At 41.5% G+C, this 15,628-nt stretch overlaps 1 protein-coding gene across 4 annotated transcripts in view; it reads right to left on the reverse strand.

Annotated features, from left to right (window-relative positions):
* The window catches only part of PSEN1 (presenilin 1), a 76,635-nt gene that overhangs the window by 23,015 nt on the left and 37,992 nt on the right, over positions 1-15,628 (reverse strand). For all 4 annotated transcript variants that reach the window (XM_031668009.1, XM_031668006.1, XM_031668007.1 and 1 more), the window contains exons 6-7: positions 6,592-6,659; positions 402-622 (exon numbers count right to left, since the gene is read on the reverse strand). In XM_031668009.1, the coding sequence (XP_031523869.1) occupies positions 402-622; positions 6,592-6,659 (289 nt within the window). The remainder of the gene's footprint in view (positions 1-401; positions 623-6,591; positions 6,660-15,628) is intronic.

A 15,628-nucleotide genomic window follows, 5' to 3' on the forward strand; every position in this document is an offset into this window, starting at 1 on the left:
TAATCATGGCTCACTGCAGCCTAGACCTCCTGGGCTCAATCGATCCTCCCACCTCAGCCTCCTAAGTAGCTGGGACTACAGGTGTGCACCACCAAGCCTGGCTAATTTTTGTATTTTCTGTAGATACGAGGTTTTGCCATGTTGCCCAGGCTGGTCTTGAACTCTGGGCTTAGGTGATCTGCCCGCCTCGGCCTCCCAAAGTACTGAGATTACAGGCATGAGCTACGATGCCCTGCTGAAATCTTCAAATGAAAAAGTTATTATAGCGAATTAATGATTTACTGAAGAGCTATGGGATGTACATTTTACCATTTTCTCTAAATCAAGATGAAGAGACAAGGAAAGAAAACACGCCAGTGGGGCATTCCTGTGACAAACAAATTATCAGTCTTGGGCTTTACCATATACTGAAATCACAGCCAAGATGAGCCACGCAGTCCATTCAGGGAGGTACTTGATAAACACCAGGGCCATGAGGGCACTAATCATAATGAGATATGCCTGCTGGAGTCGAAGTGGACCTTTCCAGTGAATGGAAATCATTCCCACCACACCAAAATTCCAGATCAGGAGTGCAACAGTAATGTAGTCCACAGCAACGTTATAGGTTTTAAACACTTCCCTGAAAAAAAATTAAACAGATTTTAAAAGATTTACGTACAATTATTTTCATCAAAACATTACTTAGGCCGGGCGTGGTGGCTCAAGCCTATAATCCCAGCACTTTGGGAGGCCAAGACCGGCAGATCACGAGGTCAGGAGATCAAGACCAACCTGGCTAACCCGGTGAAACCCCGTCTCTACTAAAACATACAAAAAACTAGCCAGGCGTGGTGTCGGGCGCCTGTAGTCCCAGCAACTCGGGAGGCTGAGGCAGGAGAATGGTGTGAACCCCGGAGGCGGAGCTTGCAGTGAGCCAAGATCTGACCACTGCACTCCAGCCTGGGCGACAGAGCGAGACTCCGTCTCAAAAAAAAAAAGAAAAAAACATTATTTAGAATAATGTGATGGCTCCCAAACATTAGATATTCATATCCCACCTTTATAATTTTACCATAACCTATATCAACTGTGCTATTATTTATTTAATACTTTCCTTTAAATTAATTTACTCTTTTTTGGTTGGGTTTTTTGTTTTTTTGAGCCAGGGTCTCATTTTGTTGCCCAGGCTGGAGTAAAGTGGTGCAATCACGGCTCACTGCAGTCTTGACCTCTGGAGATCAGGTGGTCCTCCCAGCTCAGCCTCCTAAGTAGCTGGGACAATAGGTGTGTGCCACCATGCCCAACTAATTTTTCTAATGTTTTTTTGTAGACATAGGGTTTCACCATGTTTGCCTAGGTTGATCTAAAACTCCTGGGTTCAAGCAATCCACCTGCCTCAGCTTCCCAAAGTGCTAGGATTACAAGCATGAGCCATGGTGCCTGGCCAATTAATTCACTTTTTTCCCTCAAGTTGAACAATTCACTTTTTTTCCCAAGCTGAACTTTTTCTTAACAGGAAGCTCTGTATCATTCATATAAATGGGAAATCAGCTGCACAGGCCATAACTATAAAAATAATTACAAAAAGGAAAAAAGATCATATAATACCTAAAATACCATACTATACTTTGGGAAATATTAGTTTAAAACATCTGAAATTAGAAAAAATTAAACATGTGCTAAAAAATTTTATAGCTAGGACATACATTTTCATACAATGAGATTTAGCAGTCATTAAAAATAGATATATGCAGGATAGGCAAAGTGGCTTACGCTCTAATCCCAGCACTTTGGGAGGCTGAGGTGGGAGGAACTTGAGGCCAAGAATTCCAGACCAGCCTGGGCAACACAGTGATACTCTACCACTACAAAAACATTTTAAAATTAGCTAAAGGTGATGGCACATGCCTGCAGTTCCAGCTACTCAGGAGGCTGGGGCAGGAAGATAGCTTGAGCCTGGGAGTTGGAGGCCGCGTGAGCTATGATGACACTACTGCACTCTAGACTGGGCAACAGAACAAGACTCTAACTCTAAAAAAGAAAAGAAAAAAAAATATATATATATATACACATATATATATATATATGTGTATGTATTTTGGAATTTCAAAGTGGGAGATAAATCATCTTTCCGGATAGTATCTGAAACCCAAAGTTTATGCTTAAAGGTGTGCTTTCTTTCTCCTTCAAAGTGGGAGAAGAATCATCACACACAGACACAAACACACACACACTTTTATATATACACAATATAGGATCCCATTTATGATCCCATTTGTGCAAAATAGTGTGAGAGAAGAGTAGATGAGAAATTGATATATTAATTCCTGAAAGCATGACAGGACTTATCTTTAGGTGGTGGGAATCTGGTCATTTTTCTTCTTTATCATCTTACATAATGTCTTTTTAAAAAACAGTGACTATTCAGTATTTCTATAATGAAGAAAACGCTATTTTAATTTTGGGGAGGAAAAATCCACCATCTAATAACAAAGAGATTGCAACTATAGAAGATGCCTGAGGTAACTGAGGAGAAAGCAAGCACGCCTTTAGGCATAAACTTTGAGTTTCAGGTACTGTCCAGAAAGATGATTCCTCTCCCACTTTGAAATTCCAAAATAGAGTAAACATTGAAATTTCTGGACAATGTAGATATTTATATTAAGCATTTCCGGTATCCTCGAACTAAAACAAAAACAAACAAAAAAACCTATTTATTACTCTTTGCCTAGGTAATACATGAATAAGATATAAAATTCACAACAGACACTGAAAAGTAGGTTTTCTCCCCATTGTGTCCCACGGTTCCCCTCTCTAGAGGAAAGCACTATTTTTTCTTGAGATGGGGTCTTGCTATGTTGCCCAGGCTGGCTATGAACTCCTAGGCTCAAGCAATCCCCGTCTCCACCTCCAAAAATGTTGAGATTACAGGTGTGAGCCACCGTGCCTTACTGGAAAGCACTATTACTAATTTCATGTACATCCTTCCAGAAAGTCTATACATATCATACATATACTTTTCTACTTGACACAAATGATAGCATATTTTAATTTTTTTAATAGAGACAAAGTCTGTCACCCTGGATAGAGGGCACAATCATAGTTCACTGCAGCCCCAAAGTCCTTGGCTCAAGTCATCCTCCTGCCTCAGCCTCCCAAGCAGCTGGGACTATAGGCATGCACCACCACGCCTGGCTAAGTTTTGTATGTTTTGTGGAGATGGAGTTTCACCATGTTGCCCAGGCTGGTCTAGAACCCCTGGGCTCAAAGGATCCTCCCACCTCGGCCTCCCAAATAGGTGGGATTACAAGTGTGAGCCACCACACCCAGCCTTAAAATTTCTCAATAATAGATCTTGCATATTATCTTTTTTTCACTCCTCTAAGCTGTCACTTTATTCACTTAAAATATCTATTTCTTCAGAAGCAGAAACAGGGACTGCTGGCCCTCAATGCCCCTGCCTTCCTCTGCACAGTCTGAGTATAATGTACGTAAGGAGGGGTAACCTGAGCTGGAGAGGGCCTGGAGCCACATCAGACCCATCCACCCAGTTGTTGGCCTACAACTGGCTGTGGATCCAAAGGAAGGTAGAGGTCAGCTCAGTCTACACATGCTACTGCTCAGTGCCTACCTGGTCACGGGAGACCAACACATGGTAAAGGTCAAGGGCTTCTCGGAAGGCAGTCAGCAGCCTGTGCAAGATGTTCTCCACACTGCTCAGCTTAAGGGGAGCTGGGGGCAGGACCTCAGCTGGCACCTCTGCTTCACCAGTGTCCAGGGCTTGCACAATTCTTGTTTACTTATAGATATTTCATCTTTTTTGCTGCTATCATAAATGGGACTTGTCCTTTTATTATGTTTTCTAACTAGTTGTTTATGTGAAGGTTATTGATTTATGTTTTCATTTTATTTTACTTTTTTGAGATGGAGTTTTGCTCTCGTTGCCCAGGCTGGAGTGCAATGGTGCAATCTCGGCTCACTGCAACCTCCATGCCATTCTCCTGCCTCAGCCTCCTAAGCAGCTGGGATTACAGGCACCCACCACCACGCCTGGCTAATTTTTTGTATTTTTAGTAGAGGTGGGGTTTCACTATGTTGGCCAGGCTGGTCTCCAACTCCTGACCTCAGGTAATCCACCCACCTCAGCCTCCCAAAGAGCTGGGATTACAGGCATGAGCCACGGCACACAGCCAGGGTATTTTTGTTTAATTTTGTAATCAATTGCCTTACCAAACTTACTGAGTAATTTGAATTGGTTTTCGGTTAGTTCTAAAACAAAGTAAACAATCATTTTATCTCCAAATATTGGTAATTTAACCTTCTTTTCCAAATTACATAGTTCTTATTGCTTTCTCTTGTTTAATTGTGTTTGGTAGTCCCTCCAGAGCAATGCTAGATAATTGGTGATAAAGAAAACTTTCATTTCAGCCAGGCACAGTGGCTCACGCATGTAATCCCAGCATTTTGGGAGGCACAGGCAGGCAGATCACCTGAGGTCAGGAGTTCAAGACAGGCCTGGGCCTGGCCAACATGGTGAAACCTCTGCTCCACTAAAAATACAAAAATTAGTCAGGCATGGTGGCAGGCGCCTGTAATCCCAGCTACTTGGGAGGCCTTGAGGCAGGAGAATTGCTTGAATCCGGGAGGCGGAGGTTCCTGTGAGCTGAGACCACACCATTGCACTCCAGCCTGGATGACAGAATAAGATTCTGTCTCAGAAAAAAACAAAAAAAGAAGAGAAGAGGAGAAAAGAAAACCTCCATCTCATTCCTGACCTTAGTAGGCAAGCTTCTAGTTTCCCTATGAGGATGACATTGGCCTTTAGAATGAGATGCATACATTTTATAATGTTAGAGATTTATTTATTTACTTATTTTTAGAGACTGGAGTGCAGTGGTGCAATCATAGCTCACTACAGGCTTGAATTCCTGGGCTCAAGCCATCCTCCCACCTTGGTCTCCCGTGCAGCTAGAACCACAGGCACACACCACAATTAGCTAATTTATTTTTTGTAGAGGCAAAGTCTTGTTACGTTGCACATGTTGGTATCCAACTCTCAACCTCAAGCTATCTTCCTACCTTAGCCTCCCAGAGTATTGAGATTATAAGCATGAGCCACCACACCTGACCCCATCTATTTGTTTTATTAAGGAATCTGATCAAGAACACGTGTGGAATCATCAAATGCCTTTTAGCAAGTACAGAGATGGTGATCTAGTGATATGGCAACTTATAATGAAGCAGTCTTCCATTCTGCAAACAAACTCCACTTGGTCAAATGTATTATTATGGCAGGGTGCGGTGGCTCACGCCTGTAATTCCAGCACTTTGGGAGGCCAAGGTGGGCCGATCACGAGGTCAGCAGATCAAGACTATCCTTGCCAACATGGTGAAACCCTGTCCCTACTAAAAATACAAAAATTAGCTGGGTGTGGTGGTGCGCACCTGTAGTCCCAGCTACTTGGGGGGTTGAGGCAGGAGAATCGCTTGAATCCAGGAGGTGGGGATGGCAGTGAGCTGAGATCATGCCACTACACTCCAACCTGGGCGACAGAGTGAGACTCAAAAAAAAGTAGTATTCTTTCTATCTATTGCTGAATTCTCTTAATATTCTGTTATTCTTTTGAGATCAATAAATATAACTGACCAATAGTTTTCTTTTACTTGGTAACTTGCAAGGCTTTAGTTATCAATGTTATGCTGGCTTCTTTAATTAATTAATTAAATTAAAATTAATCTGGAACCTTTTTTCTTTTTATATGTTCTGGAACACCTAGTATTAGAGTTACCATTCCTTAAATAAATGTTTAACAGAATTTCCCCATGAATCCACTGGGGCCCGGTACTATTGTTATTTGTGCAGGTGGGGTGGAAACTTCTTTGTAACTTTCTGTATTTCTTCTTTGCTCTGTTTAAATTTTCTCTCTCTTCAGGGGTCAGTTTTGATAATTTTTTTTCTAGAATATCATCCATTTCACGTAGATTCTAATATTTGCTTCTTTTGTCTGTAGTTATTTCCTTTAACCCTCTACCAAAGAAATAACTCTCCAATTTATTTATTAGTTTTACTGCCTCTTTGAATTTAAGAGCTAGTGCAATTGTTTACAAACTGTATTCTGCCACTTGAGCTGAGAAAAAGGCCAGGCTGGCACATCTCTGAGCTTCACTATTCTCTTTGACAGACCAGATCCACTTTTTTCTATATTATATATGAAAATTTCATATAAGATTTCGTTTGAAAGAAAAAAGAGTCACCGAAAAAAAATACAGAAGTATGAAAATCAATTACTCTGGTTTTTATACATTCTTAAAACCCTTTCTTAACATTTTGATTCAGACTTCTACTAGAAGAATATATAATCTTCAAAAAGGCTTAGAATTAACTGCAGTCTTAAGTTCTTTCAGTTCTACCTATTATAAGCAAGGAGCAACAGAAGAATGTCTCAATTAGTAATACTGACTTGTCTTTTATATACCAAGTATGACCTAAATGTGGAAACAATTAAAACTTCAGAGTAATTTTTCAACAAAGTACATGGCTTTAAGTGATGGCTACAGAGCACAAAGGTAGTTAATTCTGAAAGACAGACCAAAAATTGCACGACTTACCCCAAGTAAATGAATGAAAAAAAGAACAGCAACAATAGAGATGATATAATAAGCCAGGCATGGATGACCTAGAAAAGAAAGCATTACAATATAATTAACAGGTCCCACAACCCTTAAAAAGTACAAATTTTTTTTTTCTGAGACGAGGTCTCACTTTGTCGCCCAGACTGGAGTGCAGTGGCGTGATCTCAGCTCACTGCAACCTCTGCCTCCTGGGTTCAAGCAATGCTCGTGCTTAAGCCTCCTGAGTAGGTGGAACCACACATGTGTGACACCACACTAGGCTAATTTTTGTATTTTTAGTAGAGATGGGGTTTTGCCATGTTGCCCAGGCTGGTCTCAAACTCCTGACCTCAAGTGATCCGCCCGCTTCAGGCTCCCAAAGTGCTGAGATTACAGATGTGCACCACCACGCCCGGCCCACATCTCTCTTTAAAACAACTTTATAAAATAGTACAACTTGGGAAAGGCCAACAGAATGGCTTTACCTAGATATTGGTACTTCGTGGACAGCTGAATATTCTTTTTTTTTTTTTTTTTTTGAGACGGAGTTTCACTCTTGTTGCCCAGGATGGAGTGCAATGGCGTGATCTTGGCTCACCACAACCTCTGCCTCCTGGATTCAAGCAATTCTCCCACCTCAGCCTCCCAAGTAGCTGGGATTACAGACATGCACCACCACGCCTGGCTAATTTTGTATTTTTAGTAGAGACAGGGTTTCTCCATGTTGATCAGGCTGGTCTTGAACTCCCAACCTGAGGTGATCTGCCTGCCTTGGCCTCCCAAAGTGCTGGGATTACAGGCACGAGCCACCGTGCCTGGCCAACATTTGAATATTCTAAATTGACTATCCAATACAACAAAGTTGTTTCTGGTGTTCTTCCACAAAACTTTTCCAACGTTTTGTTACAAAAATGTTCAAACACACAGCAAAATTTAACAAATTTTACAGTATATACTCATATATCACCCAGAGTCTACCATTCATATTTTGCAGTAGTTGGTTTATAAAATTTCTTTCTAGTTCCTCATCCATTAGTCTTTGTTATTATTAACACATATCAAAGTAAACTGAGAAGTCAGGCGTGGTGACACACGCCTGTAATTCCAGCACTTTGGGACGCCAAGGTGGGCAGATCATGAGGTCAGGAGTTCAAGACCAGCCTGGCCAATATGGTGAAACCCCGTCTCTACTAAAAATACAAAAATTAGCCGGGCGTGGTGACACACGCCTGCAGTTCCAGCTATTCAGGAGGCTGAGGCAGGAGAATCACTTCAACCTGGGAGGCAGAGGTTGTGGAGAGCTGAGATCGCGCCACTGCACTCCAGCCTGAGAAACAGAGTGAGACTCCATCTCAAAAAAAACAAAAAAAGTAAGCTGAGAACACTTGTATATTTCCCTCCAAATACTTCAACTTTAGCCTAAATTTTATCTCACTATTTAAAACTTGTCTGTCTTGGCCAAGACAGACATTAACAGTGGGAGATGTACGCTGGGATTCCATATTAAGCTTTAAATTAAGGACCAGAATAAATATTAAATAATTGAAATTCTCATCTTTCTTGAGAGATGCTTTTCACCTTGGTTTTTTGGCAAGGGAAGAAGGAGATGTTCTTATTTCTTTTTTTAATTTTATTTATTTATTTTTGGGAGATGAAGCCTCACTCTGTTGCCCAGGCTGGAGTGCAGTGGCATGGTCTCGGCTCACCACAACCTCCACCTCCCAGATTCAAGCAATTCTCCTGCCTTAGCCTCCCGAATAGCTGGGATTACAGGCACCCACCACCACGCCCAGCTAATTTTTATATTTTTATTAGAGACAAGGTTTCACCATGTTGGCCAGGCTGGTCTTGAACTCTTGATCTCAAGTGATCCACCCTCCTTAGCCTCCTACAGTGCTGGGATTACAGGCGTGTGCCACCGTGCCCGGCTTAATTTTAATTTTTTTTAACTGTACCTTATATGAGCCCCCAAATTTTTATTTATTATTTTTTGAGATAGGGTCTCACTGTGTTCGCCCAGGCTGGGGTACAGTGGCATGATCATAGCTCACTGCAATCTCAAACCACTGGGTTCAAGCCATACTCTCACCTCAGACTCCCTAGTACCTATGACTATAGGCGTGGGTATGCCACCATGCCTGGCTTTTTAAATTTTTTTTTTTTGTAGAGGTGGGGGGTCTCACTCTGTTGCCCAAACTGGTTTTGAACTCCTGGCTTCAAGTGATCCTCTGGTCTCAGATAGATTGGTGAAAGTCACCATGCCCAGTCTTGTTTATTTTAAAAATAGCATTTTTCTGAATCAAAAGTAACATATGCTTATAACATTTAAGAAACACAGAAACACTAAAAGAAGAAAACTATTCTAATGGGCAGTGACAACCAAAATTAATACCAACATTTCCCTTTCAGGCCAGGCACAGTGGCTCACGCTTGTTATCCCAGCAGTGTGAGAGGCTGAAGCAGGTGGATTACTTGAGGTCAGGAGTTTGAGACCAGCCTGACCAACATGCCAAAACCCCATCTCTACTAAAAATACGAAAATTACCCAGGCGTGGTGGCGGGCTCCTGTAGCCCCAGCTACCAGGGAGGTTGAGGTGGGAGGACTGCTTGAACCCAGGAGGTGGAGGTTGCAGTGAGCCGAGATAGCACCACTACATTCCAGCCTCGGTGACAAAGTGAGACTCTGTCTCAGAAAAACAGTATGAAACAAAACAAAACCATTTCCCTTTCAGATATGTTTTCTATCTGCATGTATAGGCGTGTGTAAAGACCCTTTAACAGTGAGAATCAACTAGTGTACTGTTTACATTCTGCTTTCACAAACGTAATGTTTTATTACAAACATATTCTCATGCCACCAAATATTATTTGAAAATATGATTTTTTTTTAAGAGACCGGGGTCTCACTATGTTTCCCAGGCTAGACTGGAAAACCTGAGCTCAAGCAATCATCTTGTCTCAGGGTCCCAAGTAACTGGGTCTACAGGTGCGTGCCACTGCACCTGGCTTGAAATTTATTTATTTATTTATTTATTTATTTATTTATTTATTTATTTATTTAGAGATGGAGTTTTGCTCTTGTTGCCCAGGCTGGAGTGCAACGGCGCAATCTCACCGCAGCCTCTGCCTCCCAGATTCAAGCGATTCTCCTGCCTCAGCCTCCCGAGTAGTTGGGATTACAGGCGCTTGCCACCATGCCCGGCTAATTTTTTTGTATTTTTAGTAGAGATGGGATTGCTCCATGTTGGTCAGGCCGGTCTCGAACTTCTGATCTCAGGTGATCCGCCCACCTCAGCCTCCCAAAGTGCTGGGATTACAGGCATGAGCCACTGCACCCAGCTTAAACTATGATTTTTAAATGACAAAATAATAGTCTACTCACATGGATAAACCCACAATTGAACTTTTGCCTTATGCATGGAATCTGTATTGTTTTCCCTTTCTTTCCCCAATTTTAATTTACGCTAAAATGAACATCCTACTTCACAAATATTTTTCTGCATTTCCAATTCCTTCTTTAGAATATATCATAAAAGCAAGATTACTAAATCAGTGTACAAACTTTTTCTAATTACTGATTTAATTTGGCTTAGTTACTTGACAAAAAAGACTAATCTTGACAAAGTCAATATGCCAAATATGTTAATTTGTTATTTTCACATGCATTTCTTTTATTACTATGTTATACACACACATTAAAACAGGGCTTTCTCATCTTGCAAAAATCCCTAGTTCTGCTTTCCTGTGCTAAAGGATATGAAAGAAAACAGCCCTGCTTCAGTACACAACAGTATCTTCTCTAAACCCTAAACCGTCAAGGCCAGAAATCATCTGACTTTACTAAGTTATAGTTCCTTTTATAACAAATTATGTATAATAATTAACTGCCTTTTCTGTTTCTAACATTTTAAGGTTTGGTCTTTTAGCTTCTAGGGCTTGCCATAGACATTGCATAACCAACCACTGATAGGAGAAATCCTCAGGGTTTATTTCCAAACAGGCTCTGGCAAGTTACTGATCTCTGACTCAAAAGCTCCTTTTACTAATATTGGGAGTCAAAGTAAACAACTTGTTTCTATATAATTGTTTGTGCGTGCTAAGACTTGAACATTAAAAAACATCACAACACAAATGAACAAGTCAATGTGGAAATCTGGCTGAATACAAACCTCTTAAACTGTCTAAAATGAAGGATAGGGCTGGGCGTGGTGGCTCAGGCCTGTAGTCCCAGCAGTTTGGGAGGCTGAGGCCAGTGGATCACCGGAGGTCAGAAGTTCGAGACCAGCCTGGGCAACATGGCAAAACCTCGTCTCTACTAAAAAGGCAAAAATTAGCCAGGCATGGTGGCGGGTACTGGTAATCCCAACGACTTGGGAGCTGAGGCAGGAGAATTGCCTGAACCCAGACGGCGGAGGTTGCAGTGAGCCAAGATCACACCACTACACTCCAGCCTGGGCAAGAGACCGAGACTCTGTCTCAAAAAATAAAATAAAACAAAATGAAGGATGGATAAAAGATGCACAAATGTGACAAAAAATATATTAAGAAAGATTCCAGATAAGATGGAGTAAAGCACATTCCACTCTCTCTGTCCCACTGAACACAGTTACAAAACCTGGGCAGAAAGCAGGCAGCAGCTGGTTGCAAAAGATGAAAAGTAACTAGAGGTAGGTGGGCTGGGGAATTAGAAGCACTAGCAGTGAGCCTACCATTTTTTTTTTTTCCTCCATCTGTACTCAATACAACCTGAGTGGGCATTAGCAAGACAATGGGAGCTCCACAAGACCTCTAGTTCTGGCTTGAGGATCAGGAAAGAGCTCTCCTAACACCCAGAGAGTGTAAAAATCCAGTTTTTCTTCCTTTTTTTTAGAGACAGAGTCTCGCTCTGTCACTCAGGCTGAAGTGCAGTGGCACAATCTCAGCTCACTGCAACCTCCGCCTCCCGGGTTCAAGCAATACTTCTGCCTCAGCCTCCTGAGTAGCTTGAACTACAGGCGCCCGCCACCGCGCCCGGCTAATTTTTTGCATTTTAGTGAGACAGGTTTTCACCGCGTTGCCCAGGCTGGTCATGAACTCCTGAGCTCAGGCAATCCGCCCACCTCAGCTTCCCAAAGTGCTAGGATTACAGGCATGAGCCACAGCGCTCGGCCTTCTTTTCCCCTTTTCTCCATTCTTGTATGCCCAGTCCTCACACAATCCTCTGGTGATGGTAATGTGGGTGGCAGAAGCCTAAAATTCAGAGGGAGGGAATCCTTTTTCTCTGACTGGAGGAATGGCAGTTCCAACAGAGTGGGGCAAATAGTCCTTGCTTTATTTCTCTCCTCCCACATTTTGGCCCTGATTTCAGGAAGATAAAGTCCACTTTGAGCTGCAGGAATGGAAAAGGGAAGCCCAAGAAACCACAGGGAGATCACAGAAAGAGAGAAACTCATTAAAGCAATCTCTGAAAGCTGTTTATAAACTTGTGGGTCCATTCCCAAGGTGAGCGGGTATGGATGTGATCCTCAACAGCACACACCAACCCTGACGACCGAATTACAAATAGAACACCACTATACCAGTCTCAGACTGGTGACTGGGTGGCATATACATGGGGCAGATCTGAGCAACACTGCAAAGGCTTTGAAAAATGAACTGATAACGTAACCACAGTTCACACAAGGCTGGCTGGACCTAACCCAGTCAGATCAACTGGCCAATAAAACAAAAATATCAACATCCTCGGAGCATAAAAATGCTCCAAGAAGTAAGGGCAAACACTCTTAAAATGAAAGGAAAGTTTTAAGTTTCAGAATAAAAAAATGTAAAGAAGGGCTAAATAGGAATTTTAGAACTAAAAATAAAATAACCAAAAACATTTCACTGAATAGGTTTAGTAACAAAATGCAAATGTCAGGAAACTTGAAGACAGATCAATAGAAATTATCTAACCAGAACAATAGTGAAAAAAATTGGAAAATAAACAGAGCCTCAGAGACCTGTGGAATAAAAAGTGATTTGTGTCGTCACTCCCAGAAGAGGGTAAAGAGCCAGGCATGGTGGCTCACATCTGTAATCCCAGCACTTCGGGAGGCTGAGGGAGACGGATCACTTAAGGCCAGGGGTTTAAGACCAGCCTGGCCAACATGGTGAAACCCCACCTCTAATAAAAACACAAAAATTAGCTGGCCATGGTGGCACATCTCTGTAATCCCAGCTACTTGGGAGGCTGAGGCTGCAGTGAGCCAAGATCACATTATTGCACTCCAGCCTGGGTGACAAAGCAAGACTCAGCCTCAAAAAAAAAAAAGGGGGGGGGGCCAGGTGTGGTGGCTCACACCTGTAACCCAGCACTTTGGGAGGCCCAGGCAGGCAGAATACTTAAGGTCAGGAGTTCAAGACCAGCCTGGTCAATGTGGTAAAACCCCATGTCTACTAAAAATTAACAATATTAGCCAAGCATGGTAACAGGCACCCATAATCCCAGCACTCTGGGAGGCTGAGGCAGGAGAACAGCTTGAACCAGGGAGGCAGAGGTTGCAGTGAGCCAAGATTGCACCACTGCACTCCAGCCTGGCTGACAAAGCAAGACTCAGTCTCAAAATCAAAAAAAAAAGAAGAAAAAAAAAAGCTGAGTGTGGTGGCTCACACCTGTAACCCAGTACTTTGGGAGGCCCAAGCAGGCAAAATACTTAAGGCCAGGAGTTCAAGACCAGCCTGGTCAATGTGGTAAAACCCTGTCTCTACTAAAAATTAACAAAATTAGCCAGGCATGGTAACAGGCACCCATAATCCCAGCACTTTGAGAGGCTGAGGCAGGAGAATCACTTGAACCAGGGAGGCAGAGGTTGCAATGAACCAAGATCGCAACACTGCACTCCAGCCTGGGTGACAGAGTGAGACTCCAACTCAAAAAAAAAAAAAAAAAGAAGAAGAGAGTAAAGAATGTGGTACAGAAAAATTTTGAAGAAATAATGGTTGAAAATTTTCCAAATTTGGTAAAGACATAAACCTAGAGATTTAAAAAGCTCAGTGAACTCCGAACAGAATGAACAAAGAAATCCTCCCACAGTTCCATAACTGCTGAAAAGAAAAAGAAAATTTTGAAAGTGACCAGAACAAAACAATGTATTACTTATAGAAGAACAGTGATTCAAATGACTGATTTTTATCAGAAACCAGGGAAGCTAAGAGAAAGTAGAATAGCATTTTTTAAATGCTGAAAAAGGGAAACATCAAGACAATTTTCTGCCCAGTAACAATATCCTTCAGTAATAAAGGTAAAATTAAAACATCCTAAGGTGAAGAAAACTTGAAACAAATTGAGGCCAGCTGACTTGCTCTAAAAGAATTACTAAAGGAAGATGTTCAGATAGAGGGCAAATAATACTAGAAGAAAACAGCTGTCCTGGCATAGCGGCTCACGCCTGTAATCCTAACACTCTAGCTTAGGTGACAAAGCAAGACTTCACCTCACACACACACACACACACACACACACACACACACAACCCCAGCAAAGCAGTCCTACTGATGATAATGAAATGGTATAAAGGATAAGTCGTTCGATTTACATGCTACCAGGTATCTGAGTAGAAGAGATATGCAAAGCAGAAAACAAACCAACCACGGGCCCTTCTGGGCTAAAAATACTACATTAAAAGTTATGTTTAAGGATGAAAATTTAAACCATGAGATTAAAATATAATTTCCCAAGAAGTAATGGGAGAGACGAAAAAGTCCATCATCTGAGAATCATGGCTGGTTAGCTTTAGGAAACTGCAAAGAGGACCAAAGTAGGAAGAAAAGCAAAAGCCAGAATCAATGTGAAGCGGGAGGCAATAAATAAGTCAAATGGCAACAAGGTCCAGAAAAATCAGGTTCAAAAACATCAGCAGATACGACCAAAGGAAAAACTGGTAACCACATGATACGCAGTTTCCATGGAGGCATGAAAAGAGAACCCACACTTCAGGGAGCTGAGGACTGAATGTGAGAGGAATCTTATGTAATAGCTATGTGTGTCAATCCAGGCCAAACTCTGTACTCAAATATCCATTCTGACCCATTAGGTTCTGACCCACACTAGCTGTGTGACCCCTGCCTCAGTGCCTCATCCATAAAACTGGGATAATAGTAGGGGTTACCTCAAAAAGTTCGTATTTACATTAAACAAGGCGGATGTAAAGCGATACTTGTCCTGTACATGTCACTGCCCAAGACTGGGAAAACCCATACATGCTTAAAACAGAGAAAAGAAGAGGTAGCTTAGAGATGGTGCTTTCTCTTTTATGTGTGAAAATATGAAAATACAGAAAAATTAAATAATTTCCTAAGATTACTAGGAGAAAGAACTCTGAGTCCAGAGCTCCACCTATCCAATTACAAAGGTATTTTGTAAGGGAAAGGCAGGAAATCTGTATGTAAATTCTAAATTATAAGAAAGAAAAAGTAGAATTCCACCCTCCAATAAAATCTGAGAAATAAACAGAAGAACAAAAGTATAATGGGATCCTGGTAAAAGTCACAAGATCAGTCTACTAAAGAAAAACCAAAGGCAAGTAAACACATGCAGACAAAATATATATGGTGAAAAAGGGATAAAGAAAAGGAATTAAGAAACTAGCATTTTTAAAGTGGGGGAGGCAAATGCTTCCCAGCATGGGTTTATATCACTTGCTTTTTGGCCTTCTGAGTGTTGGTAACAATCTGTCATCATCACGCATACCTGTCATCTTTAATGGTATCCATACATTACTAACAGATTATACAGACGGCTATCACTTAACACTTCCACTCACTCAAATGTTCAACAAGCAAGGTTAAACTCTGTATAATTTTAAAGTTTACAAGCACTGAAAGGTATTGATATTACTAGTAACCAACTAAATGCAAATTAAGACATTTTCTTTACCTATAAAAACCAGCACATAGTTTAAAAAAAGAAATTCAGCACTGGTGGAGTATAAGAGATACTCTCATTCACTACCGGTGTTAAGTACAAACTGATATAAGCTTTTTGAAAATGGGATTTTGTATCCCAAGAGAGTTACAA

Source organism: Papio anubis, chromosome 7 (assembly GCF_008728515.1).
Source record: "Papio anubis isolate 15944 chromosome 7, Panubis1.0, whole genome shotgun sequence".
Lineage (NCBI taxonomy): Eukaryota > Metazoa > Chordata > Mammalia > Primates > Cercopithecidae > Papio > Papio anubis.